The sequence below is a fragment of the Chenopodium album genome, chromosome 27 (assembly GCF_948465745.1).
Source record: "Chenopodium album chromosome 27, dcCheAlbu1.1, whole genome shotgun sequence".
Classification (NCBI taxonomy): Eukaryota; Viridiplantae; Streptophyta; class Magnoliopsida; order Caryophyllales; family Amaranthaceae; genus Chenopodium; species Chenopodium album.
In genome coordinates, this window is record NC_137860.1 from 35,914,901 (window position 1) to 35,940,127 (window position 25,227).

The 25,227-nt window shown below is 35.5% G+C and overlaps 3 protein-coding genes across 5 annotated transcripts; all 3 read left to right on the forward strand.

Moving 5' to 3' along the window:
• The first annotated feature begins 1,736 nt into the window (after positions 1 to 1,736).
• LOC145620367 (peptide methionine sulfoxide reductase B5-like) lies at positions 1,737 to 6,276 on the forward strand. Its single transcript, XM_081675033.1, has 3 exons — positions 1,737 to 2,138; positions 5,585 to 5,741; positions 5,887 to 6,276. The coding sequence occupies exons 1-3, from the start codon at positions 1,786 to 1,788 to the stop codon at positions 6,049 to 6,051; spliced, it is 675 nt and encodes a 224-aa protein (XP_081531159.1). The 5' UTR covers positions 1,737 to 1,785; the 3' UTR covers positions 6,052 to 6,276.
• Positions 6,277 to 7,184: 908 nt separating this feature from the next.
• On the forward strand, positions 7,185 to 14,286 carry LOC145619263 (K(+) efflux antiporter 3, chloroplastic-like). 2 transcript variants are annotated; one of them, XM_081673919.1, is made up of 19 exons: positions 7,185 to 7,417; positions 8,383 to 8,769; positions 9,388 to 9,489; positions 9,641 to 9,721; positions 9,981 to 10,082; positions 10,174 to 10,251; positions 10,671 to 10,739; positions 10,921 to 10,971; positions 11,464 to 11,574; positions 11,653 to 11,754; positions 11,864 to 11,998; positions 12,091 to 12,272; positions 12,361 to 12,496; positions 12,712 to 12,783; positions 12,868 to 12,969; positions 13,081 to 13,242; positions 13,404 to 13,493; positions 13,585 to 13,746; positions 13,876 to 14,286. In XM_081673919.1, exons 1-19 carry the CDS (start codon positions 7,382 to 7,384, stop codon positions 14,086 to 14,088), a joined length of 2,373 nt encoding a protein of 790 aa, XP_081530045.1. In that variant the 5' UTR covers positions 7,185 to 7,381; the 3' UTR covers positions 14,089 to 14,286. The 2 variants fall into 2 exon arrangements, with proteins under 2 accessions (XP_081530045.1, XP_081530046.1); XM_081673920.1 differs by lacking the exon at positions 13,876 to 14,286 and having other exon boundaries at positions 13,399 to 13,493; positions 13,585 to 13,723.
• A 1,595-nt stretch (positions 14,287 to 15,881) lies between these two features.
• LOC145619107 (putative sphingolipid transporter spinster homolog 2) lies at positions 15,882 to 24,329 on the forward strand. Of its 2 annotated transcripts, XM_081673711.1 has the most exons (17): positions 15,882 to 16,142; positions 16,426 to 16,589; positions 17,059 to 17,187; positions 17,965 to 18,066; positions 18,723 to 18,827; positions 18,902 to 18,977; positions 19,347 to 19,421; positions 20,042 to 20,144; positions 20,232 to 20,294; positions 20,434 to 20,497; positions 21,052 to 21,131; positions 21,737 to 21,813; positions 21,967 to 22,080; positions 22,239 to 22,358; positions 22,518 to 22,646; positions 22,958 to 23,036; positions 23,788 to 24,329. In XM_081673711.1, the coding sequence occupies exons 2-17, from the start codon at positions 16,426 to 16,428 to the stop codon at positions 23,898 to 23,900; spliced, it is 1,593 nt and encodes a 530-aa protein (XP_081529837.1). In that variant the 5' UTR covers positions 15,882 to 16,142; the 3' UTR covers positions 23,901 to 24,329. The 2 variants fall into 2 exon arrangements, with proteins under 2 accessions (XP_081529837.1, XP_081529836.1); XM_081673710.1 differs by lacking the exon at positions 15,882 to 16,142 and having other exon boundaries at positions 16,202 to 16,589.
• Positions 24,330 to 25,227: the final 898 nt, after the last annotated feature.

Sequence of the window (25,227 nt, forward strand, 5' to 3'; positions counted from 1 at the left end):
TCTACCAAGCAAGAATCATTCCCAGTGACATGATGAGATGCCCCCGTATCGATTATCCAATTAATCATGAGCTCACCTTGCATTCGTTCCTGTTGAAGAGTAGCCATATTCAACAAAACCCGAATATCCTCGGGTTTAAGATCACGCAGGGACACATTTTCCCCACCATCAGAAGCTGCCCCTGTTGAAGACACCGCATTGGCGCGTACAGCAGGCTTCCCCGAACCTCCATCAGAAACGGCAGACCTGGAAACACGAGTAGAAGTACCACCAGCAGCCCCCTCCTTCTTGCGCTTCAACTCGTGCCACCACTCCGGATATCCATGAAGAACGAAGCACCCTTCATTGTCATGCCCTGTTTTCTTGCAATGCGAGCAGAAGAGTTTTGATTTATCCCGGCGATCCGGAATTCCCTTCGAGCGGACTGCTGAAACAGCAAAGGCATGAGCATCCTTCACTTGTTCTCTGTCAGCCCTCCCCTTGATAATACCTCGCGATTCCTCCTCCTGGAGGAGAGCTTGAAAAGCGCGGTTTAGATCAACTGGAGGCTGCTGTGAAAGCAAATTAGTTCGTACAGCAGCGTATTTAGAATCATCAATCCCAATCAGAAATTGGTGGAGTATTTCCTCCTCCCTGTCAGCCGCAAATTTCCCCGCAACATTACATGAGCAATTCCCGCATTCACACCCATGGAGGGGTTTAATTCGGGTAAGGTCATCAAATAAACACATAAGTGTGGTGTAATAGTCCTCAATCGACATGCCCTCTGTTTGCCGACAGTCAGTGATCTTCGACCGAAGTTGTTGCAATCTTGGTCCATTAGAAATACAGTATCTCTGTTCTAAATAATCCCAAAGGCGCTTAGCCTCATCAAAGAAAGGCAGTGATGCCGCAAGTTTTGGTTCCATAGAGCGCAAAATCCATGAAACAAGCATAGAATTAACCGTCTCCCAGTCCAATAATTTCTTCTTTTCAGTCGGTTTCGCGATTGTTCCATCGACGAATCCAAATTTTCGACGAGATCGAAGAGACAACGTGATTGCCCTCGACCAAGCTAGGTAATTGTCACCTTTCAAAACCACGTGAGTGATTAGATTTCCGGGCTGATCTCCAGCACCTAGATAGAAAGGGGACGAAGGATCAAGTTTGCCCTCTTCCATGACTGTTCGTGTTCGACAGTAGAGAAAAGAACAGAATTCGGTGTTTAGGGTTAAAAAAAACGTTTAGGCCTGATACCATGTAAGGAATGTGTATTCTTAGTTTGTATTCCATGTAAACAAGGTATTTATACAACCTAAAGTAAGGGCTTTTAACATAGCCCGTTAACATACTAAATACAATAATATATACGGGCTTAACAGCTTTGCGCTTACATGCAATCTCAAAGGATACATACATTTTTTTTTTTTTTTTTTTTTGAAAGACGAAGGATACATACATTAATACGAAGTATATTTTATAAAAAGTACTCGTAATTGGTATGCATGAAAAATAATGGACTTATTCTTAAAGGTTCGCAAAAATATACTCTATATTTCGTATTGGATTGATTTCTTGAAGGGTCCAGCAAAATTGTGTTATAGAGGACAGCAAAATGGGCGCAAATGTATTAACCATGAATGTTGGTACAAATTCAATGCAAAGAATGTGAGGTTATAGCCCAATCCAAAGATCTTGGAAACCACATTATTTTTGGAGTACAAATATGGAAAAGTATATGTAATACAAGTATTTTAATATTCATCCCATAAAATAATTATCTTAGTTTTGGAAAAGTCGAAGAAAATGGGCTTGAATATTATCAGAACAACCTCACATTTCTCTTCTTCATCCATTACAACTGCCACCACTAAAATACTCAATCCCAAATTTCCATCTATAAATTATTCTTCTTACCTTAATTACCCCACTAATTATTCCATACCCATTTGTTTAAATACATCAAAGCTTAGATCTTTGGTATCAAAACCTAAAAATCACGCCATTTTTTCAACTGGGTTTTCTGGGAATTTGCACCAAAAAAGCTTGAGGTTTTTAACAATGGCGGCTGCTCCTGGTTCAGTTCAAAAACCAGAGGAGGAATGGCGTGCTATTCTCTCTCCTGAGCAGTTTCGTATTCTCAGGCAGAAAGGAACTGAGTATGCCCCTCATTTTTTCTTTGTAATTCAATTTTTATATGCTTTTTAAATTTCGTTATTTTGTGTTTTTTTTTTAAATTATTTATTAATTGTTCATAATTAATGGATTAGCATTTAGGTGATGAATTATACAAAGAAATATGGGTATGAAGAATTTGATAATTGTCAGTTTTTATGCAAGGAACATGCTGGCTTTTCTGAGAATTGGTTGAAATGGTTAAAGAAGTCATAATTAGTTGTAATTAATGATGATTTATGAGTGAAATTATCTCGGAATTTATGTTGTTGGTGGTGTTTGTAATTTCATTCACTTTTTAAGTTATGGATTAAATGACTTAAACCTGATAGAGTGTGTGCAATAATTGAATAAACCAAATGGATCTTTCTTTAAGTTTAGAATAACGAATTTGATCATGTTCAAATTAGAGTAATGAATTTGATTAAGCTGAAAAACCCTTTAGTGTGAGGGACGAAAGGAATATTGGTAGTAGGGAATTTGGTCTACTATAATCTACATGAACGAGGAGGATTGTAAGGTGTAACAGCTCTTTGAGCATGGTGTGAGTAGCCGGTCCTGACCTTGGCAATGCGCTTCTCATATACTCTGAAACCACGTGAGCCGTGAGCGTGCTAGGGCGCTTTACTAGTTCATTCCATGTCTATGTAGCTTTTCTTTAATTTATATTGCAAAACTCATCCTTATGCCCATGCATTTGAGTCCATATTGTATTGCTAGAATGTTAATATGCCGAGTACTCATAAGGATAACAATGTGACGGAGTAGTTGCAAGAGATGATCCTCCATAGGCCTATTTGCCCCAGATGCGTATATGCACTTTCTACTTTCTACACTTTGGATATAAGTTACAAGACAGCACCTACAGTAGCCTAAAAAATCAGATGTCTTCACACCATCACCTGTTAGTACCCATACTCGTTTTACATGCTGTACAGGTGAGTACAATCACCTGCGAGTACCCATACTCTTTTTTCAATTTGGGATGATGTGTGACATTTTTGGTGTGTGAAACAGTTCCAACCAAAGCGTCAAAACCTTGAATTATATTTCCTCCGTTTCTTTTTAGTTGACACGTTTCTTTAGTCACGTTTGCCAATGCACTTATTCAATCATTAATATCTTTAATTATCGATAAACAAAAATTATGAAAAGTTGATATTTTGAAAGTATATAATGTGATGAATCTAACAAGATTACACATGGTTATATTTTTCATTACGTATAAAGCACAAAACAAGGTCAAAGGGGGGTGTGTGAATAGTGCTAAAGTCAAAACGTGTCAACTAAATAAAAACGGAGGTAGTAATTTACATCGCTATGTCTTTCAAATTGTTGATACTTGATATGGCCTTCAAATGAGTTCCTGTTTTTCCCATTTGATACCTTCCATACAAATTCAAATTAATGGACATGGGTTTTGATCCTCAAATCAGTCATGTTAAAGTCAAATCTTTGTGGAATTTTGCAAGTTTATGCCCTAAATTGGCATGTTGATGTCAAATCAATCAATCAATCAATCAATCAAAGCCTTAATCCCAAAAGTGGGGTCGGCTAACATGAACCAAATATGATTATTCCGTGTAGTCATCAACATAAATCTTTCTCCTCCATCCCTTACGATCCAAAACTTCATCCTCACGTAAATCCATGCACTTCATATCCTTCCTCACTCCTTCCAACCAAGTCATTTTTGGTCTCCCTCTTCCTCGTTTAATCCCTCCATGATCCCACTCTTCCACTCTTCGCACCGGTGCACCCACGGGTCTCCGTCTTACATGTCCAAACCAACGCAGACGATTTTCCCTTAATTTATCTGCAATGTCTGCCACACCTACTTTCTTGCGAATAACCTCATTTCTGATTCTATCTCTTAAAGTGTTTCCACACATCCACCTTAACATGCGCATTTCCGTAACCTCCATCTTTTTAATATGCTCTTTCTTAGAAGCCCAACATTCTGTACCATAGAGCAACACTGGTCTTATGGCAGTCCTGTAGAATTTTCCCTTCAACTGTAGGGGAATGCTGCGGTCGCATAACACTCCCGTGGCCGCTCTCCATTTAAGCCACCCTGACTTAATTCTGTGGGTTACGTCTTGATCAATGTCACCATTCTTCTGGATGATCGACCCAAGATACTTAAAACATTCACTCATGGTCAAATCCTTTCCATCCAAACTCACCACTTCATTGCTTGTCCCCCTCTGAGTGCCAAAACGACATACCAAATATTCAGTCTTACTCCGACTTAGCTTAAACCCTCTAGATTCCAACCTTTGCCTCCATTGCTCCAACTTAACATTAACCCCGTCCTTAGTCTCATCCACCAAAACGATATCATCCGCGAACAACATACACCATGGAACCTCATCTTGAAATGGTCTAGTTAATTCATCTAGAACCGTTGCAAAAAGAAAAGGGCTTAATGCAGACCCTTGATGCAATCCGATTGTAATAGGGAAATCTTTTGTCAACCCTCCGCATGTCCTCACATTTGTTGACACATCCCGATACATATCCTTAACTAGGTCTACATACCTTCGTGGGATACCTTTCTTCAACATTGCCCACCAAAGTATCTCTCTTGGCACCTTGTCATATGCCTTCTCTAAATCAATAAAGACCATATGAAGATCTTTCTTCTTTACCCTATAAAACTCCATCATTTGTCTTATCAAATGGATTGCCTCCATAGTAGATCTCCCAGACATAAAACCAAATTGGTTATCTGAAATTGTTATCAAATTGATGTCAAATATGGATGTGAAAAGAGAATCTATATCAGTGTGGTTGTTTGTAGAAATGTGAAGTGCTCTGTTCTGCTGTCTGCTTCAGAGTTGTCATGGTCGTTTGTAGACTGTTGTATTTACCCTCTTGTCTTGTTTTGGTCATATTTTCTTGAAATTCATGCTATTCTAAGTTTTCTGCATAAATTTTTTTATATTAAAAAGAAGAAGCTACAAGCTTCTGTTGGAAATGCTTAGCAGAAGGGTATAATTGAGCTAATCAGACAGAATACTAAAACTGATTATAGTGTTTGAGATCATCCTTGGGAATTCTATTCAAAAGCAAATCAGAACATACCTGTCAGTCAGGTCTACCTTCTACACACCTAGTCACGATGCACCATCTGACATAACAAAATTAGAGATAACTCCAAAGTCCAAATATGGCCTGCTAAAGTTAAGTTCCCCATTCGTAACCCGGTTTTGTTCCCAGTTCAGGCAGCATACTTGGATTGTTCAAATGGAAGAGGTTGAGTTATCTCCTGTACAGTCTTGAACTGAAGATATAATTAAACAACCATTTTAACTTATGTTCTAGTTCTTATGCTGACCAATTCTGTTGCATAATTTCAAAAAAAATTCTCACATACCATGTTATTTGTGTAGTATCCTTATTATGTTCATGGTCGTCTTTGCTGCAGACTCCCTGGAACAGGAGAATACAACAAATTTTATGAGGAAGGAATCTACAAGTGTGCAGGATGTGAAACTCCTCTATACAGATCAACAACCAAATTCGACTCTGGTTGTGGTTGGCCAGCTTTCTATGAGGGACTTCCTGGAGCCATAAATCGTACTGTAAGTATCTTCTTTTGCTGTATAGTTCCTGCATTTTTTTTTATTTCACCATGGATTAGTTGTTTGCATCCACAATATGAGAATTGCATATATTTCCAACTTGAATTTAAAAGCAATGAGTTGAAATATTTGTTATGATTTGCAGCCTGATCCCGATGGTAGGAGGGTTGAGATTACTTGTGCAGCATGTGGTGGACATCTTGGCCATGTCTTTAAAGGCGAAAAATTCCCAACACCCACAGATGAACGCCACTGTGTCAACAGCGTCTCTTTGAAGTTTGCTCCAGCAAATTCGGATTCTTCTCTGTGAGAGCTGATTAGTACTTCTGATTCTATAAGCTCTGATATCTGGTGTTTAGGAAATGTAGTTTCTGAAGTCTATGAATAAAGTCTTGAATAATTATGCTCTTTCCTTGTTCTACTATGATTTCGTCATGTTTCTTTGTGTTGAGAAAGCTGGCTGACATTGTATATTGTGGTTTATCAACTTCACCTGACTGGTTAATGACGTTGATTTAAATATTTACCGTGTGAATGATCTCTCCTAGACATAAAGATGTGTATTAAGTGGGCGTTCTTCAAAAAAAAAAAAAAAAAGTGGGCGTTCTTAAATTGTGGAATGACAATGAATTTATATGACATATTGTGAAGAAATTCTCGTGTCATTAATCTTGATAGTGTGGATCCATTCCCCATTACCTCATTTCTTCATCAATCACACATAAACACATTCAATTTTCTGAAGACAATCACATACTTTATACGAAGGTTGCAAGTTTTATCCACTTTTAATAGTGTTAAACCAAACCTTTTTGATATCCTAACCAAGTCCTGAACTTTCATACAATATATCATCTTCGCTTACTATTGACAAGATATTTGTGCATGATTTATTTGAAATTCATACAATCGTCTATCTCTAACTTTCAAAAAAAAGTCTATTCAATGGGTCCATAATCTCCCCGGTATATTTGCAATATTATGATTCTATTGTGTAACAATGGGGGTTAAATTTATGATGTTCTATCCAACTCACTTATACACTTAAACTTATGTTCATCAGATTCAGAACTCGTACTAATAAAATTACAAAAAGTATATATTTGAAAATATAATGAATTTAATTCGGAGTAAAATTCAGCTTAAAGCATTTACTGCATAGGCAAAAGTAAAAAACTTTTAAGTTTATCTACACTAACAAGTCCTCCTCCATAGCAATTATATTCACAACCAATTGTTACTACAACAACTAATTTTGCCGTACAAACCATGCTTGTAACGCAAGTAGTCTCACATGTAAATTGGTGAAGAATTTTAAACTTTCTTTGATGAAGAATTATCAGCATCTAAAAGGATAACAAGTTGTGAGCAGAGCCACGTAGGCAAATAATTCAAGTTGAACAAAATCCAATCTTTGGTTAAAAATGAAAATGTACGCTTCTCCACATAATTTCTGGGCACATTCTGCCCATTTTGGATTCTCCATACACACTTTCTCTCTCCTCCTTACACCCCCACAAAAATTTTCACAAATTACAGTTGCTTATTACTTCTAATCTCTAACTAATTTACTGCTAACTTTGAAGAATATGAGTTAATCATATTGCATTTATGATTTATGTTCATAATTTTTGTTAATTATGGCGGATTCTTTGGTCTTTTCTCATTGCTTCAAGGTATTAACTGTTTCACTCTTATTCACAAGTTTTGGTCTTTATTTATTTTGGGTTGAATTGGGTTTGAGAATTGAGTTCAGTATATGATAAAATGGGTTCTAATGATGATATTTCCTCTGTTCCTAAATAGTCGCAATAATTTTGATCATTAATGTCTTTAATTATGTATGTAAGTGTTGAAATTTGGTCCATATGTGACAGACAATGGTATGTTTATTACAAGTACTAAGCTAAGACCTCATTTGCCTATTTGTGGATTTTAATTCAATTATTTCTAGGAAAATTATGATATTGCATGTTGAAATTGGTTTAATGAAGCAAGTTACTGTATCTTTTTATGGAACTTTTGATTGTACTTAGCCAATTTTGGATAGTGGAACCCTCTTTGGACTACCTAAAGGGATGAACTTTCCTTGAAGAGCCTGAATTTTGTGCTGGAATTGAAGATATTGAATATGCTAAATATGTAGATATTAGAGGAAAAATGATAGTTGTTATAGGATATTAGAGAATGGAGACTAAGGGCATGTTCTTTTCAGCTTAATTTCAGTTCAGTTCCTAATTTTCTTCTCTCAAAAACAATTCAATTCAGTTCACCTCAGCTCAATTCAGTGAATCAGAACAAGCCCTAAGACATGTGGTTTGACACTTATTGTCTTGTCTTCGGACACCCATTTAACCGAGGTATACCTTCGAACTAGAGGCTCGATGACAAGATAATCTGTTAATGGGGGTGGATGTTATATATGTAGAAAGAGTTGTTTCCATTGATATGAAATTTCCTGTCAGTGAACACAAGAGGAAAAACTTTCTGCCTGTCTTGGTAATATAATCATGTGTTGTTGGAAATTTGATGGTCTATCAAAATGTGTAACAGGAAAATAATGGACTGAACTTGCAAGATGATTCCGTGTTTAAATGTAAACCATTATTTCTAACTACTGTGTTTTCTGGTAAGCTTGCAGGGTTCTGAATTCACATATAAGAAGATTTTCAATAAAACCCCCTCTACTGAAAATTCAAGTTTTCGTAGATATTCTTTTCAGTTATTATGTTCCAGGGATCGTCTGGTCCATCGGCCCTCATACAGCAGCTATCCAAGGTTACAAGAAAGTTATACTACAAGGAGTGGATGGAAGAAATTGTCCACATCAGTAACAACAAATTTTAGTCATAGAAAATTATTCTTTTCAGGCTCTAGAACAGGTGGCAGCAAAAGATTTCAGTTGCATGCTGTGGTTGATGTAGCCAGTGCTGTTGATGTCATTAATGACTTGGGGTTGGATACCTTGACATTCTTGGTGGTTACTGTCGTGATTGTCCCAGTATTCAGAACTATAAGGGCTAGCCCTGTAAGGCATTTTATACCGTAACTTCGATGTTTGATGAGTCTATTATTGTTTCATACAAAATCTAAGTGGCATGCTACCAAAAGAGTCATACTTTGTTTATAGGCTCTTCAGACATTGAAAATACCAGCATATAGATGTTTTCCCTACTCATACAGAATATGTTTTTACTTTTGAAGCAAAATGTTTCAGGAGATAGATTCTAGGTCCACGCAGCTGACCCAAGGCTTTGGCATTGTTGTTGTCAAATTGACCAATAGTCCAATTTCATCTTCTAAGTCTCTCTGAACGCTGAGAGTTAATCTGCCAAGGCTTAACCAATAGTCCAATTTCATCTTCTAAGTCTCATTTTTTTGTTGGCAATCCTATTTCAGTAAACAGTAAAGATGCCAATGTAACTTAACCTCACTGTTTGTTTTTTATAATTTTTTTTCCAATCAGGTCTACTAGAGATCTGCAACTTTTTGCCTTGTTTTTATTTAGAGATTGCATTTATTGCATGTATCTGAAACATCTATATGTGGCTTTTGGTTGGCATGACTTGTAAATATGTAGAAAATCTGTAAATGCTGTTTCTTTTACTTGCTTCTAAAATGCTTGAGTCTTGCTTTCTAAATGCAGATACTTGGATTCTTTTTTGCTGGCGTTATTCTAAATCAATTTGGCCTCATCAGAAATCTTACTGATGTTAAAGTTCTCTCAGAATGGGGTATCCTTTTCCTGGTAAGGTTTTTTCTGCTTATAGCCCTTGTGGTAGTTAGATGTTACTTCAAATCTCTTCTTTAGCCTCAAAAAAGCATGCGATTGGTATACTGCTTTCCCTTCAAAATTTCATATGGCTCTTATAGGTTTTATCATCATTTTCTTATGTCAGCTTTTTGAGATGGGTTTAGAGCTTTCACTTGCGCGATTGAAGGCTCTGGCTATATTCGCTTTTGGTATTGGATTGCCTCAGGTACACTTTGTGTCAAGCTTGTGACATTTTCATAAATCATAAGTGGATCTGTTATTTTGCTCCTTTAATGGCCTTTATTCGTTGTCATTGGTTTATATTATTGTGTGTTTGTGTCATCCATTAGTCAATAGAGGGCCATACTGTTTTTAAATAAGGGTTCATATAGATTTCTATTATTGTGTGTGTGATACCTCTATGAGGCATGCCAATGTTATGTTTTTATTCTCACACCTTGTTTTGTTCTTTGCATCTCTTTTAGGTTCTGTTGTCCACACTTGCTTTCACGGCATTTGAGCTTCCTCCAAATGAGGCAATCGGGACGAGACTTTTGATGTTTTTGTTTCATTCACGGCCCGATTTGGTACATAATTTTAAGCTTTCCATTGGTTTACTTTGTATACCTTTTATTCATGTTTCTGAAGTTATTTCTGTGTTCTTTGAGTCAATTACAGGTCAACATCAGGAGTATTGATGAGGCCATAGTCATAGGTGCTGCCCTATCATTGTCATCGTCTGCCTTTGTTTTACAGGTTGGCAACTAAACTCTACTACTATCTTGGGTGAAGCTGGATCATTCCTTAGTTATTAATCCTTTATCCATGCAACAAATATGATTTTATGTACTTAAATTTAGTTTTATAATGTAGGTAACAGTTTATACTTTATAGACTGTATACTGTTAGTCTCTTCTAGTTAAGTATTACAATATCATTCTTATATTATTATCAGTCACTGCCTTTTTATCCTCCTTTTCTTTCTATTACAACTATGGAGTCTGAACTTTTCAAAGTTCGCCTGCTTACATAGTCTCTGCTACTAATCCTTTGTGTTATGGAACTCAAATCTGCATCCATTCACCTCCAATAGATTGATGTTTATTTGCTCCTATTCATTTACCAAGTACAGATTTCTATGAAGTCCTGACTTACATCATATGCTTGTTTGTTAGCTTCTTGCTGAGAAGGGTGAGCTTCCAACAAGATTTGGCTCGGCTACTTTGGGCATTCTGCTGCTACAGGTTAATACTAATATGACCATATTACTAATCCTCTTATAGATTGAGTTTAATATAATTACTTCTTATGAGATTTTTAATAGCAACAGCCTGTAATCTTCTCAATTTCTTGTGGATAATGAGTAGTATTTCATGAAAGCAGAATTTAAGTAACCCTGTTTCATGAATTTGTGACCTTACGCAGGATATAGCAGTCGTCCCTCTCTTGGTGATACTCCCAGTGTTAGAAGGCCAGGTATATTATACTCTTAATTATTCCACCAAAATCCCCCCCCCCCCCTCTCCCCACTCCCCAACACACACACACACACACACAAACAGAAATTATCATTAATAATTGCGAGGCCATTGGGGGAGCCTCTTTATTCATGTTTCTGAGAGGAAAGCATATGCTGGCTGTCCGATGTATTTGATGGATATCTGGCAGAGCAGTCTTGTGTGTATTTAAAACCTATAACATTCTTTTGGTTGGAAGAGCATGGGGTGAGGTGGGATGGGTGAGTGAGGCACTGTTTATATAGTCTCTTCCTGTAATTGAATTTATGGAGGAAAGCCTTTCATGCTGGTGTTAGTTCATCTTTTTGTTCTTTTCTGTTCTTCTGTCCCCTTTCTCATGCTTTGGATGAGCTCTAACTTTACAACAAGTATTATGTCAGTCTGTTCTTTTCATTAAGTTTATTACTGCCAAACTGAGATCTTATGTAACACATTTGTTGTTGCTTTGAAGAATTTAGAGCAAAGCATATGGCCAATGCTTGTCAATGAAAGTCTGAAAGCTTTACTTGGGCTTGGGTTGCTCTCTCTTGGAGGGAAATTGATCCTGAGGCGAATCTTTGAGGTAGATTTGAAATAGTTTATCTACGCACCTTAAGTACTTGTGTTATGTACTTCAATTTAAAAGTTGACATATTATTAGGTTGTTGCAGAAACAAGGAGCTCAGAAGCTTTTATTGCTCTTTGCTTACTTACAGTTGCTGGGACTTCACTTGTTACGCAAAAGCTTGGCTTCAGTGACACGGTTCTGATGCATTTTTGTTTATCATGGGAATTGTTGAATCATCAATTATATTTTTGTTTGACTCGCATTTAATTATTTTTCTTTGTTGCTTGCATTTGAAACTCATCAGCTTGGAGCTTTTTTGGCTGGTGCCATACTGGCAGAAACAAATTTCAGGACACAAATTGAAGCTGATATAAGGCCATTCCGGGGTTTACTTCTAGGATTGTTCTTCGTCACCACAGGAACTTCTATTGATATGCAGGTACTCATCAAGTCCTAGTGGTCTTGAATAGTAGGTTTTGGTGTTCATGTTTGAATAGTATGTTGATTTTATGTTTTCATCTTGCTCTGCAGCTTCTTTCCCGAGAATGGCCCAATGTTCTCGCGCTCTTGGGTGGCCTGATTGCTATTAAGACTACGATAATAACAGTCCTAGGTCCCCGGGTTGGACTAACCTTACGAGAAAGCGTAAGAATAGGATTCCTTTTGTCCCAAGGAGGTGAATTTGCATTTGTGGTTTTCTCTCTTGCAAATAGGCAAGTTATGCATATACTGCAACGGCTTTTTTGGCTTTACATATATATTTTATTTTTTTATTTTTCTGATGAGACTTCATGTAATCAGGCTGGGAGTTTTACCTCTTGAGCTCAACAAACTTCTCATAATTGTTGTTGTGCTGTCAATGTCATTGACGCCTTTTCTAAATGAACTTGGACGGCAAGCTGCTGATTTTGTTGCTGAAAAATTTGAAGCGGACCTGGTAAGTTTTTGTTATTTTGATATAGTTGGTATTACCGAGAGAGAATCAGAAAGAAGAGAGGAATGGATCAAATTTAAAACAGTCCTGCTTTTAAAACTGCCTCTCGCCACAATAAAGCCACACTATTTATTTTTGAATAAGTTTGTAAGGGACTATTTATTTTTAAATAAGTTTGTAAGGGAAATCTTGTGAGCATTCTTGAATTTTATGGACAGATCGCTGAAGAGAGCTTGAACTATGACGTTAGTGAACCAGTGGTTATTCTTGGATTTGGACAAATGGGTCAGGTAAAGTTCCACCATATCATATAGTAGTTTGCAAGTTATAGCAATGCAATTAGCATTCTGATTGCTATGTGACTGCTACTTCAGGTCCTTGCAAACTTTTTGTCAGCACCATTGGCCTCGGGTGCAGATGGTGAAGCTGCAGGTTGGCCATATGTTGCTTTTGATCTTAATCCTAACGTTGTAAAGGTTGGTTCTAATTTTTGAAAATTATGCAATAATAAGGGGAAGAATGATGACCGATGAGTTCCTCTACATAAGAGATCACTTGTAAGATGGATTTTCTCTTCTTTTTAACAGTCAGCAAAGAAGCTTGGGTTTCCAGTCCTGTATGGCGATGGATCTAGACCGACAGTTTTGCAGTCTGCCGGCATATCTTCTCCTAAAGCTGTTTTAGTCATGTATCAGGAGAAGAACAAGGCAATCCAAGCAGTTGAAAGCATTCGACTCACATTTCCATCGGTAATTACTCAGTCATTGTCCTGGCATAAAAATGATTGATCACTTGTAAGGTTAAAGATTATCTTCTATGTCCCTCTTCTATAGGTTCATCTTTCTTGTTAAATGCGATAGATGGAGAGACAGTTATATATCCTTGACCTGACAAAGTTTGTACAGAACAGGTCCCAATTTATGCTAGAGCCCAAGATCTTCAGCATCTGTTGGATTTGAAAAAATCAGGTGCAACTGAGGCAATTATTGAGAATGCAGAGGTAAACCATCTGTGTAATTATCAATTTGTCTAACTTGTTTTGCTCCGCTAGAGTGTAACATCGTACTTGTTGGTTGTCTTTCTGTGAACAGACAAGTTTACAGCTCGGCTCCAAGCTTCTTAAAGGATTCGGTGTAATGTCTGATGATGTAGATTTCCTGAGTCAGCTTGTCCGAAATTCCATGGAGATTAATGCTCAAGACACAGTGAACAAAACTAAAGATCAAGAATACAATGTAATGGAGCCTGTGCAGGTGATTTGTAAACTGAGCTTTAAATTAGTTCTGCAGTCTGCACAATTCTGTTCATTACAACAATTTTCTTCCATTACTTTTTCTGTTGAAATCAATCCTCAAACAATTCTATTTTTCTTGTCTCAAAAGGTTCGAGTTACAGATTTGATCCCTCCAAAATCAACGGGAGCTGCTGATACTGATGATAGCTTTTCGGATTCAGTTCAGCTGAGTGAAGATGATGTTTCAGACGCTGAGGACGATGGTGTCTCTTATTTGAAAATTGGCAGTGAGAACAATTCAGTGATTAAAGGCGAAGAGAGTGATAATCTTTCCCTCAAGTCCCCAAATGACAGGATATGAAAAATCAGACAAATTTTGTACAATGATGTTGTATTGTTTTGCGATTAAATGTATTTCAATTATTATTCTTATACAATTGTAGAATTTCTCCTGTATGTAACTTTTTCATGATGATTTTATTATTGTGACCAATGTAGGATAAGATACAATAATGGAATTATCTTGATGTAAATAGTGAAAATGTTACACTTTGTATAATTTTGTGTTTCTGTTTGCCTAAAAACTTCGTTTTGGCAAGTAAGAAAGGCGCATAAGGGTAAATTGACAAAGTGCTTTGTGTTATAGCTAGGTATGAGAAAAAACTCATAGCATAAAATTGGGTGAAATCCGATTCCTACACCAACTTTAAACCATGAGTACTTCCTACCATCTATAAGGCACAACCGAACAAAAAGTGATAAGCAAATTAGCAAATTATACAAATTTACATATAGTTAGGTGTAACCAAAACAACTTTACTATTGTGTCTTCGTGTGTGGTCATATTACTCCGCGCATACAGTTTATCTCATTTCCATCTCCTTTCACTCATTCATTCCCCAAAAAAAAATCTTGCCAACTTAGACAACCTACTTCCTAATGCATGAATGTTGATCAAGAGAATAACTATTATAGATAAGAGTCATCTCTTGAGTGTTGATTAGTAGTTACTCCTACAGTCCTACTACTTTAGCCTAATAAATAATGTAGCTAAATTTCACCAATAAAAGGAATACTTTACATTCAAATAAAAGCATTCTACCACTATCAAAAGTGGGATGAAATTTTTACCAAGAAATGTTGACCTTTTTTCCTTATATTCTACTAGTATTGCAGCTGTCAATTCTCATTACAAAAAATGATGCCAATATAATGTTGATAATGTATTCCTTGCCTTTTTCTACCACTAGAATCCTATATTATGCAATTATGCAACCACTTTATGGTGCATGCTAATGTCTTTTCGATATTGTTGCTCCTTTTACCCTAAGAATGTAGCCTTTTTTAATAGAAAGTAGCAAAATTTTAGATCAACAATAGTAAATCAAAAGTTTTTGTAGTCCTACTCCAATGACTCGAGTAAATTTCGATTAAGAAAAATAAGAGAACAGTTTCCCTTAAATAACGGAAAAAAAAGCCTAAATTTTTTCAAGTATGTTAGTTTTACAAGCAAAATCTCTTCAAATCAGCTAATTTATAACAAGTCATCTCAACGCGTACATATCATTTTACATTTATTTGTTATTGCTTCTAATTCGACAAAAATAACCTTCTGAAAAGTGTAACCGTGTTTTTAAAATTAGTCACGATTTATCTAAAGCTTCATTTACTCATCTAACCGGTCCAAAAAACACTAAACTAAATGTTCATCTATCCGGTCCAAAAACACAAAAATTAAACATACCTTATACATAGATTGAGATAAGTGGATAAAGGATTATGAACATGACAATGAGTTGATGATAGTGATAATGAGGTAAAACAAGTTAATCAAAATTGTAAAGACATTATTCTCGTATTATCTCAGTTGCAAATAAGTACAATACTTCATATTGATAATAAGTTACTTTAACTTTCTTTTGTGACTTATATTTGAAACAAAAATAGCTATATAGAGTCATCTTTTTTTCTACTCGTTAATATATGCTATTGAAAATATAGCAAGTACGTATTGCTTAAAATCATGCATTGATAAACGCGTTTCTAAGTAAAACAAGATGATTTTTATGTGAAGCTTAAAATTGACTAAACTTACACGTGATGACGTGAATACAAAAACACCAATCATAAACCCAAATGACGAGGTTAGAGTATGATTCAGAAAACTGTAAAGAATCCAAATTCATCTCACAACTCCCGCAAATATCCTACGTTATCATTTCTTCTATTATTTTTTTTTTTTTTTTTGTTTTTTTTTTACCCACCTCCAATTTTAGTTTTTATTTTAGTTTTCCAAAAGATTATTGTGTTTTTTCAAAAGAAGGTTGTACATTAATCAACTTTTCTGTTAAAGTAAATTATCACAAACAGCGACATCAGAGATGAGATGGGTGATTAAATTCTGATCTATTATAGGTAAAATTATAAATAAAAGATAAAATTTCCAAATTTTTTTTATATTTTTCGCATTAATTGCTCAAAAAAAATTGAGGGGTCGTTTTATAATTGCTTTTTCTGATTTATTTCAACCTACCATTCACATCAGATTGCGTGATTCAGAAAATCAGTACCACTGAAGTCAATTCAATTACCCAGAAAAATTCAATTAAAATTAAAAAAAGAGAAATTTTTACTCTTTTTTTGTTTTATTTTTACCTTTTTTTTTTTATTTAATTTTGGTGGGTGGGCTTATTCATAGATGGGAGAAGAAGAACAGACAAAACCAGCAGAAGAAGATTCAAAGAATTCTTCAGTTGTTGTTGCTGTTACTGGTGAAGAACAACCAAAAACTCAAGAAGAAAAAATGGTGGTTTCAGATGTCAGAAATTCTGCTCTTCAGCCTTCTTGGTTTACACCTAAAAGGTATCTCCTTTATTTTGGGTGTTTGACTTTATAATTGTTTATGATTTTGGGGTTGTAAGATTTTGCAATTTTCTTCAATCTTTTGGGTGTTTGATTTGAATTGTGAGGAAGATTTATGATTTGGGTAATTGGGTAATTTTTATTTATAGTTTTGTTTGAGGTGTTAATTTGATGGGTTTGTGTAAATATGTCAGATTTTTGTTAGCTGATCATAGTGTTGAATTTAGAGAGGTTTTGGGTGAAATTTTGGTGTTAGTAGAAGATAAGCTTTGAGAAATTAGGGTAAAATTGGTGGAGAGTAGAAAGTCCGATCACCGCGAACTGCAACCCAAAATTAGGTTTTTGTGTTTGAGGTGAATGCATGTTCTATAGAATTGGAATTGTGTTGTTTGGATTGTGTTTCTTTGGTCTTTGATAATTGGGTATACGGCAAAATTTGATGTGTTAGCTCACTGTGTGTTTTATGCAGGTTATTGGCATTATTTTGTGTGATTAACTTGATAAATTATTTGGATCGAGGAACAATTGCTAGCAATGGTGTGAATGGTGAACGCAAGACTTGCTCCGGTGGCAAATGCTCTGGTGGTAGTGGAATTCAGTAAGCTCTATACAATCACAACTTCTAGTTTTAGTATTGTTTTGGAGTTGAGTTATTAGGACTCAATGTTGTTATGATTCAACAATGTTTGAATATATAAAATGGTGAGGCAGTGTTAGTAGTTCTCTTTCTAATTTAGCCTACTGGTGGATCAGCCATTGGTATACAAGTCAACATTGACATTTAATTCAGACATTCCCTTTCACATGTTTTGCTGAAACGTCCTTGCGGTTCTTTGCCCCTATGAGGAATGAAATGGTGCTTGATATTGGAATCAGATGATTTTGTATATGGGAGTTTGGTACTAGTGGTCTCCTGAATGTAGTATTTGGAAGTCTGTTAGAGCTTTATTTTGCTGCCTGAATAGGTGCATAAATAATTAGCTTGCTTGTAATCCACATTGGTTCTTGATAGTGTAATTGACTGATGGGAATAGAGTACACAATATGAACTTGGGACAGGGTACATTCATGCTTTAGCTGCACTGCCTGCACTTGTACACACATGAAACCTTGAGTACAGAACAGTGTCTATTTTTGGCAATTTTCTAATCAATAAGTATTATTTTAGTTTAGCTGTCTGATTATTGTTTCTCACATGTTAGATTAGGAATGTCATAAATGGACTATATTTGTCTTCTCGATGGTATTAATAATTCGTTTGTGCCCTTTTGGGGCATATCTAGTCTGTGAATGGATATTTGTTAGCCATCACTACTGACCTTGCTTTATATGTGTTCTAATGATTTGATCTTGTTGTCTTGCCTAATGTGTCTAGGGGAGAATTTAACTTAAGCAATTTTGAAGATGGTGTGCTATCATCAGCTTTCATGGTTGGACTCCTGTTGGCTTCCCCTATTTTTGCTACATTAGCAAAGAGGTGGGTAGTTATGCATTCTGCTTTAATATCGGAATTATGCTTGTTTTTTTCGTTCTTGCAAAGACTCTTCTGGAATCTATACTGATTGAAGAAGCTGGATCACTGATCTTTACATAGAAGAAATATTGCCTTGAATACACTTATAATTTGTGCTGAAAAGATGTGACTTCACTGAACAAAAGAAAATCTGACCCCCCCCCCCCCCCCCCCCCAACACACACACATGTACACTATACACACACAATAAATCCCAACTTTCCCATAGATGTCACAATTTGTTGCGTTTTTTTGTCTTATTACCTTCTCACGTGATCATACTCATAAGAAGACCTTATCAAACTTACTTGAATAATCATCCCAAAGTTAAGATACTTTATATTGATTGTTGACAATCTTACCATGCCTTGACCCAAGGGCCCGAGCCTGAACCAAACCTCTGCTGACCTTGCCCAAATCCCACCCAACCTATTGGTGTCCACCCCAAAGCTGCTTTTTCTGCAATCCAATGGACAGAAATCTGCAAGTTAGCATCTTTCATCAGTAAGGATAGCTGTACTAGGATAATTTTATTTACTGTTGATGTTCATTAAGTTGTATGATGAGACTGATGATAGTTTATACGGTTCCTCTTTTTTTATCCTCTTTTGTCTTTGCAGTGTGAATCCGTTTAGATTAATTGGAGTTGGATTGTTGGTCTGGACTATTGCTATAGTTGGCTGTGCGTGTTCATGGGATTTCTGGTCCATTTCCATTGCCCGGATGTAAGTCTAATCTGATTCTGTTTTTTGTTCAGCACATCTTTCTGATCTAACTCATAGGATTTTTTCTTTCTTAGGCTTGTCGGTGTAGGCGAGGCATCATTTATCAGCCTTGCAGCCCCCTTCATCGATGATAATGCTCCTGATACTCAGGTACTTTTTTTCCCTCTTTCTCCCCTTAACTTAAAATTGTAGCATCTTGTATTTTGTATTCTGAAAATGCATGCATGAGTAATAATATTCTCAAGAGAGAGCATGAATGAATTATAAGGCTAGTCTTTATCTTCCATTATCACTCTCATGCTGCGAACTTTTTTCAGACTTCATAGAACATAAAATGGGCTATCGTTTTTGCCCTCAAAGAGAATACTTAAATGTTGTGAGTTCATAGCTGTCAATTGCAATGTTATTGTACCTTCTTGCCCAGGCATAAATGAGCTATCGTTTCTGTCCTTACCATGCAGTTATGCAATATGACCAATCAAACTGCATATTTGATTACTTTGTATTTTGTTATGTCAGAGAACAGCATGGCTTGGATTTTTTTACATGTGTATACCAGTTGGATATGCAGTTGGCTATATTTTTGGCGGCCTGGTAAGTTTGCTGAATTTAGTAATCATAGATAATTATGCTTGGAGCTAACTTTTTAAAATGTTGATGATCTTTTATATGCTGCCAATGTAATTCTAGCTACATATGTTTGTAAGTTTGCTGCTGCAGTATTGTCCATGTATAAAACTTTGATTTTCTGTTCAGTCAGAGTTTTGCCTCACAATTCGGTCAAAAGACGCTTTGATTTTAGCTGAACTTGGTTGAATTTTAGTAACTTGAAAAATCCTGGCTTGTGTAGAGTATTTATTGAGCCAATCTTTTATTCCCTCATCTCTTTATAAAAGTCCCAGTTGCCTTGCACACATTTTTATAGGAAGGTGATTTTTGACTGCGAACACCTTTGCACATTATGAGTGATAGATGAATCAGTTTAAGATATAATTTACTTGAGATCAATTAAATCTAAACTAGACTAGAGCTGAATTGATGCTAACTCAATTGTGAGCCTATTTGTGAAATCCGGAACTTGAGCTCAGTTTGTATCAATATCATCTGCGCCAGATGAATTTAATATATCACTATCTGTGCTGCTTGTGCTTGATATAAGATAACTGATTGGGCTGATTACTTTTACACCATATTGTTTTGTTTCAATATTTTAGGTCGGAAGCCATCTTGCGTGGCGTTGGGCTTTTTGGCTTGAGGCAATCTTGATGGTTCCATTTGTTATTTTAGGATTTGTTATGAAACCACTGCAGTTGAAAGGTTTGTTATTTCTCTGTGCATTAGTTTTTAAGCTTAAGCTGCTGCCTTCTTTTACTAATTTTCTTCCTTTTCTCCTTCGATTATCAGGATTTGCACCTGCTGGATCCAAAAAGGCGTCTTCTGTTGAGACAGTTGCTCCTGATGCGCTAGGTTTGCATAATTTAATGCCCCCTTGTTATACCATATTTTCGAGCATTTATATATGTTGAAAATAAGTGAAGGTCAAAAGTTTTTATTTATTTTATTTTTCTTCAGTCTATGTAGTGAGTTGGTGTGCATTGTCTTGCAGATTCAGAGATTTTAGTTACTGGGGACAGTGAGGAGAAAAATGATGATTTGGGTGAAGCTTCCAAGTAAGTTTAAACCTTCCTCTGGTTAGAATTATAGTTTAGCACTTAACTTGAGTATGTCTTTTTCAGTAGAATTGGAATACCACTATTAAATCGATAAGATAAAAGCAACCATATAACAGGAGGGTTATGAGAGTAAAGACTCCTGATGCCAGATGCAGAAGAGATGCTAATATCTTCCTGGTTACAGATATATGGACTGCATGAAAAGATGAATGGTTATGATTTACTTTAAAAGTAGAGCCAAAAGCTGCAACATTTTCGTAAATAGACATTGAATACTATTTGTAATGGAAGTAAAGACTAAAATATCTGAAGTTGAATACTACATAGTACGTACTTTATACAAGAGTAATTTAGTCAATTATTCATAACTTTTATTTGTAATGCAAGTCATGGTTTATAAATCACAATTTTAAACACCCCATCTTTTGCAATGATATGGAGTATTTGTCTAATGATAATTGAAGTATATTTCATACTTCAAGCTCATATATCGCATTTTAATGCAATTTGTTTTTTTTTAATTATTATTTCCTTCAATGTTGAACATACAGATCAGGGAATGTATTTACAAGATTTTTAGGTGACATGAAGGTGCTTCTTTCTGAGAAGGTTTATGTTGTCAATGTTCTAGGTACATCTATATCCTTCTGTAGTGATAATTGTATTATCACCCCTTTTTTTTTTTTTTTTTTTTTTTGTTGATGGCATCACCCCATATTGTTTACTGACCTTAGACCCTGTATTGCTTGTGAAGAGTAATTTCTCTCTCAGTACTCCGCTACTCTCTCTGTTTCAAAACGATTTACTGTATATTTTGATATGTGGTCAATCATTGTCAATGTTGGGCATTAATTGTATGTCATTATTGCAAAAATAACATTACACAATACTCAAAAAAAAGTTTCAAGAATCACTATGAAATCATTGTATAACACATCATATCATATACCTACAAATTAGTGGCTAACATTAGATGGGTTGACCACTGAAATCAAATGTTGTCTATTCATTTTGAAATGTCCTTTTTATCCTAGTCGTAAGGGATATGAATACAGATTACATATAATATGGTATTAAGCATGAAACTTATGACAATCATATGTCATTCAATGATAACAATTGTTTTTGGGAGATATATTCATTGCCCGAACATAGCCCTAGAGCTACTTTTGACATTTTCCTGTTTAGACATAAAATTGTCCCAGATGCTTAGAATGTCTGTATTGATTTCTCCAGGTTATATATCTTACAACTTTGTTTTGGGTGCGTACTCATACTGGGGACCAAAGGCTGGTTACAATATTTACAACATGGTAAGTTCTCACTTAGTTCATGATACCAAACTAAGTCCCTGAGCTATTTGCTCTGGAATCTGTTATATAAAATGAGATGCAACTTGTGGCAATATGCTTGTAATAATATCGCATTTAGTCTAACCAACTCAATGTTGTCGGTGACTTTGATAGGCTAATGCAGATATGGTCTTTGGCGGGATTACAGTTGGTTGTGGATTAGCTGGAACTATAGGTGGAGGTCTCGTTCTTGATTACATTAACTCCACACTTTCCAATGCTTTTAAGGTAGAAGAATTACTTGATGGTTTTTTTTTTCTTCACAGTATAATTGCTAGCATTGGTCAACTGTGTTTCTATACATGTTGACATGCACTTCATGCTCTAGTCATTGTCAGGATCCTTTTTCATCATTTGATAATTAATTTTCTTTGGAAAACTTGCAGCTTCTCTCTGCTTCAACTTTTCTTGGAGCTGTGTTTTGCTTTAGTGCTTTCTGTTTCAAGAAAGAGATATATTTCCTCATTTTCTTCGCAATTGGTGAACTACTTGTCTTTGCAACTCAGGTACATTAAGAAACAATATTTATTCAATGATATCCCGGTGGTTCATTTGCTATCATGGCATTCTTATTAAAGTAATTTGACAAAAAGAGAACAAAATTATCAGAGAATTATGAATCAAATATTTTTGTGTGTAATATATTATCTCTCTCCCACTTGCAGGCCCCTGTAAATTATGTATGCTTGCACTCTGTTAAGCCCAGTTTACGACCGCTTTCTATGGCCATGTCCACGGTTTCAATTCATGTGTTTGGTGATGTGCCATCCTCACCCCTTGTTGGTGTTCTCCAGGTACATTTGCACTTCATCTCTTTCCCTTGTGCTCTATGTGCTCCTTATTTTCCATCTGAAGGCTTCATATTATACATCATGTTTTTATAGTCATGGAAGGTCAACGACGTGGTTCACATCTTTTATTAGAATTGTTGTATTCCATCTGAAGGCTTCATATTATACATCATGTTTTTATAGTCATGGAAGGTCAACGAAGTGGTTCACATCTTTTATTAGAATTGTAATATTCTAGGATGAAAGAGCATACATATTACAGATAATCTATACCATTTTCATGCCTCCACTGAAATTTTTTATACATGGTGCAGGATCATATTCATAATTGGAGGAAGACAGCTCTAAGTTTGACTTCTATTTTGTTTCTAGCAGCTGCAATATGGTTTATAGGTAAGAATACTGTCTGCATTCTTCTTTTTTAACAACCTTTGATTTTGGAGCTCAACCTTCCCTTCTCTTACTCATCCCTGAAGAAAAGGGAAAGACAATATTGTATTTATGACTGTGATTTCAGAGCTAACCTTCCGTCTACTGCACAAAAAATGGAAAACCATTGTCTTATTTTCCTAGTCTAATAAAGACTAACACTTCTGAATTGCTTCAGTGAGGATCATGCATATCCTTTAGGATCGTAACTCCTCTGGAATGCGTAGACTTAGTAGTTAGTACCCCCTGCAGCTTAACTTGACAGCAAGTATTATGCATCTATTAGGTTACCTGGATCAAACTCTCAAATCAGTCCATGGGGTCGGTTTTAGGATAAGTATATTTTTAATTAGCTGAAAATCAGTTTTAAAGTGGCTTTTGGATAGTATCAATTTTCAGTTGGGTTATTTCAGCTTTTGAGTTGAAAAGTAAAAGAAAAAGTGTTCAAACTTCAAATCTTATATATTCACGGTTTTGGCCTTTTGGGTGGGTAAAGTTTTCCTAGTTCAACGATCTACCCTAGAATTTTTATCTTTTTAAAAATGCACTCTAGAGTCTAGACATTATTATGAGTTGTAAGATGGTATATCTTAGCTCTTATTCGCATAATTAGTTAAAAACTGCTTATGTTATGGTTGTATAAAACTAGTGTACCACTTCATGCTATACAAAACTTGCTATACCGTGAAATTTACTAATTATGTTATGGTTACAGGTATCTTTTTGCGTTGTCCAGACAAATTTAATGAAGAGAGCGAGCATAATATCAGTGAACTTAACAACACAAACAAAGCACCACTGCTAGATGACGAGGCAAACATTGCATAGTTTGTTTGTTGCAGCCTATCTTGCTCGGGCTTTGAAATTTGTCTCAGTAACAGAGGTTCAAACTCTTCGCGCTGCTTCATTTTTCCACTTGGACGCATATACCCGTGTCCTACATCAGTACACAAGTTCGAGTAGCATTGTTCCTGGCCTTCCTGCTATAATTCTCATAGAAACTGGCGTACACACGTTCCTGCAATTGTATATATATTCTCTTTTGTGAGTAATTGTTAGGAATTTCTTTTTGTCTGCTTATATCTCTCACGTGTCACGTCTAAGATTTTTGTAGGCATTCGATTCGTTCATTTTCAGCAGTAGTGGATCCTTGTGTTAGCTTTTCTTGAACAGCTAGTTGCCTGTATAGTTTATCATATAGTAGGATTCAAGAATTACTATGGTTCATGATACTAAAGTTACCCATAATCATGCTTATCCGAGATATCAAGCAATTGGAATTTTTTTTGGCTTTTATATACTGAATTTGCTATGTGACAGGAATCTGTATGAATTTGGATGACTTTCTTCTGTAGTTTTGTTCTTTCTTTTTGTAGAAGTAAAGAATGAAAATGTTACCCAAAATGATCAATTAGGTTTTGTGATTTGTGAGTTACTCAAAACGCAATTGGAAATTCCAAAATCTTTTATTATCAATCTTTAAAAAGATGTTCAATAATATTGTTGATTGTTCAATACATCTTATTTGCCAAATTGTAGCTTCTTAAATTAAGAATAAGTAAATCAATAAAAATTCACCATATGAATTTATTAAGTCTTATCCATTAATTTAACTACATGTCATGTTTGATTGAAGCTCAAGGGTCGTTTGAAGAGCTTAAACCTTTAAAGTGTGTCAAAAATGGCCTTTCTACGGGGTCCCAGTTGATTTCCCCTTCCTTTTGAATGGTTAAACAAAATTTGTTTTCTATCTTAGAATAATTGACACAGTCAAACTTTAAACACATGTCAATGCAATAATTTATTTTACCTAAGTAATTATTAATAAAAAATTATACAAAAAAGTTATACTATGAAACTTTATATCAATTACCAATAGTCAAAGTTATATGAATAGTGAAAAAAAAGTTCAATGTGTAAGTTATTTCTAAAACGAAGGGAAGTATTTAGGGTCCAAATGAGGTATGGAACAGGAATCAACAATTCGTAGGATAATATTATCACCAATTCAGCCTCCCAACCCAGGAAAACCCATAAATTAATACATGGAAAAGAACTAAATCAATTGAATCTCTGAATTGAACTAGTGATCAAAAATGAATAGTTACATAAATCATGCATATAACCATGCATTTTTTTTTAGTATAGATACTGC

Excerpts from the sequence above, each read along its gene's own strand:
- LOC145620367 (XM_081675033.1), top strand. The coding sequence starts at position 1,786 with ATGGGCTTGAATATTATCAGAACAACCTCACATTTCTCTTCTTCATCC. Across the intron at positions 2,139-5,584 it reads CTCAGGCAGAAAGGAACTGA|ACTCCCTGGAACAGGAGAAT; the intron begins GTATGCCCCTCA and ends TCTTTGCTGCAG. Across the intron at positions 5,742-5,886 it reads CTGGAGCCATAAATCGTACT|CCTGATCCCGATGGTAGGAG; the intron begins GTAAGTATCTTC and ends TATGATTTGCAG.
- LOC145619263 (XM_081673919.1), top strand. The coding sequence starts at position 7,382 with ATGGCGGATTCTTTGGTCTTTTCTCATTGCTTCAAG. Across the intron at positions 9,490-9,640 it reads AATGGGGTATCCTTTTCCTG|CTTTTTGAGATGGGTTTAGA; the intron begins GTAAGGTTTTTT and ends TTCTTATGTCAG. Across the intron at positions 9,722-9,980 it reads TTGGTATTGGATTGCCTCAG|GTTCTGTTGTCCACACTTGC; the intron begins GTACACTTTGTG and ends CATCTCTTTTAG.
- LOC145619107 (XM_081673711.1), top strand. The coding sequence starts at position 16,426 with ATGGGAGAAGAAGAACAGACAAAACCAGCAGAAGAAGATTCAAAGAAT. Across the intron at positions 16,590-17,058 it reads TCTTGGTTTACACCTAAAAG|GTTATTGGCATTATTTTGTG; the intron begins GTATCTCCTTTA and ends TGTTTTATGCAG. Across the intron at positions 17,188-17,964 it reads TCTGGTGGTAGTGGAATTCA|GGGAGAATTTAACTTAAGCA; the intron begins GTAAGCTCTATA and ends TAATGTGTCTAG.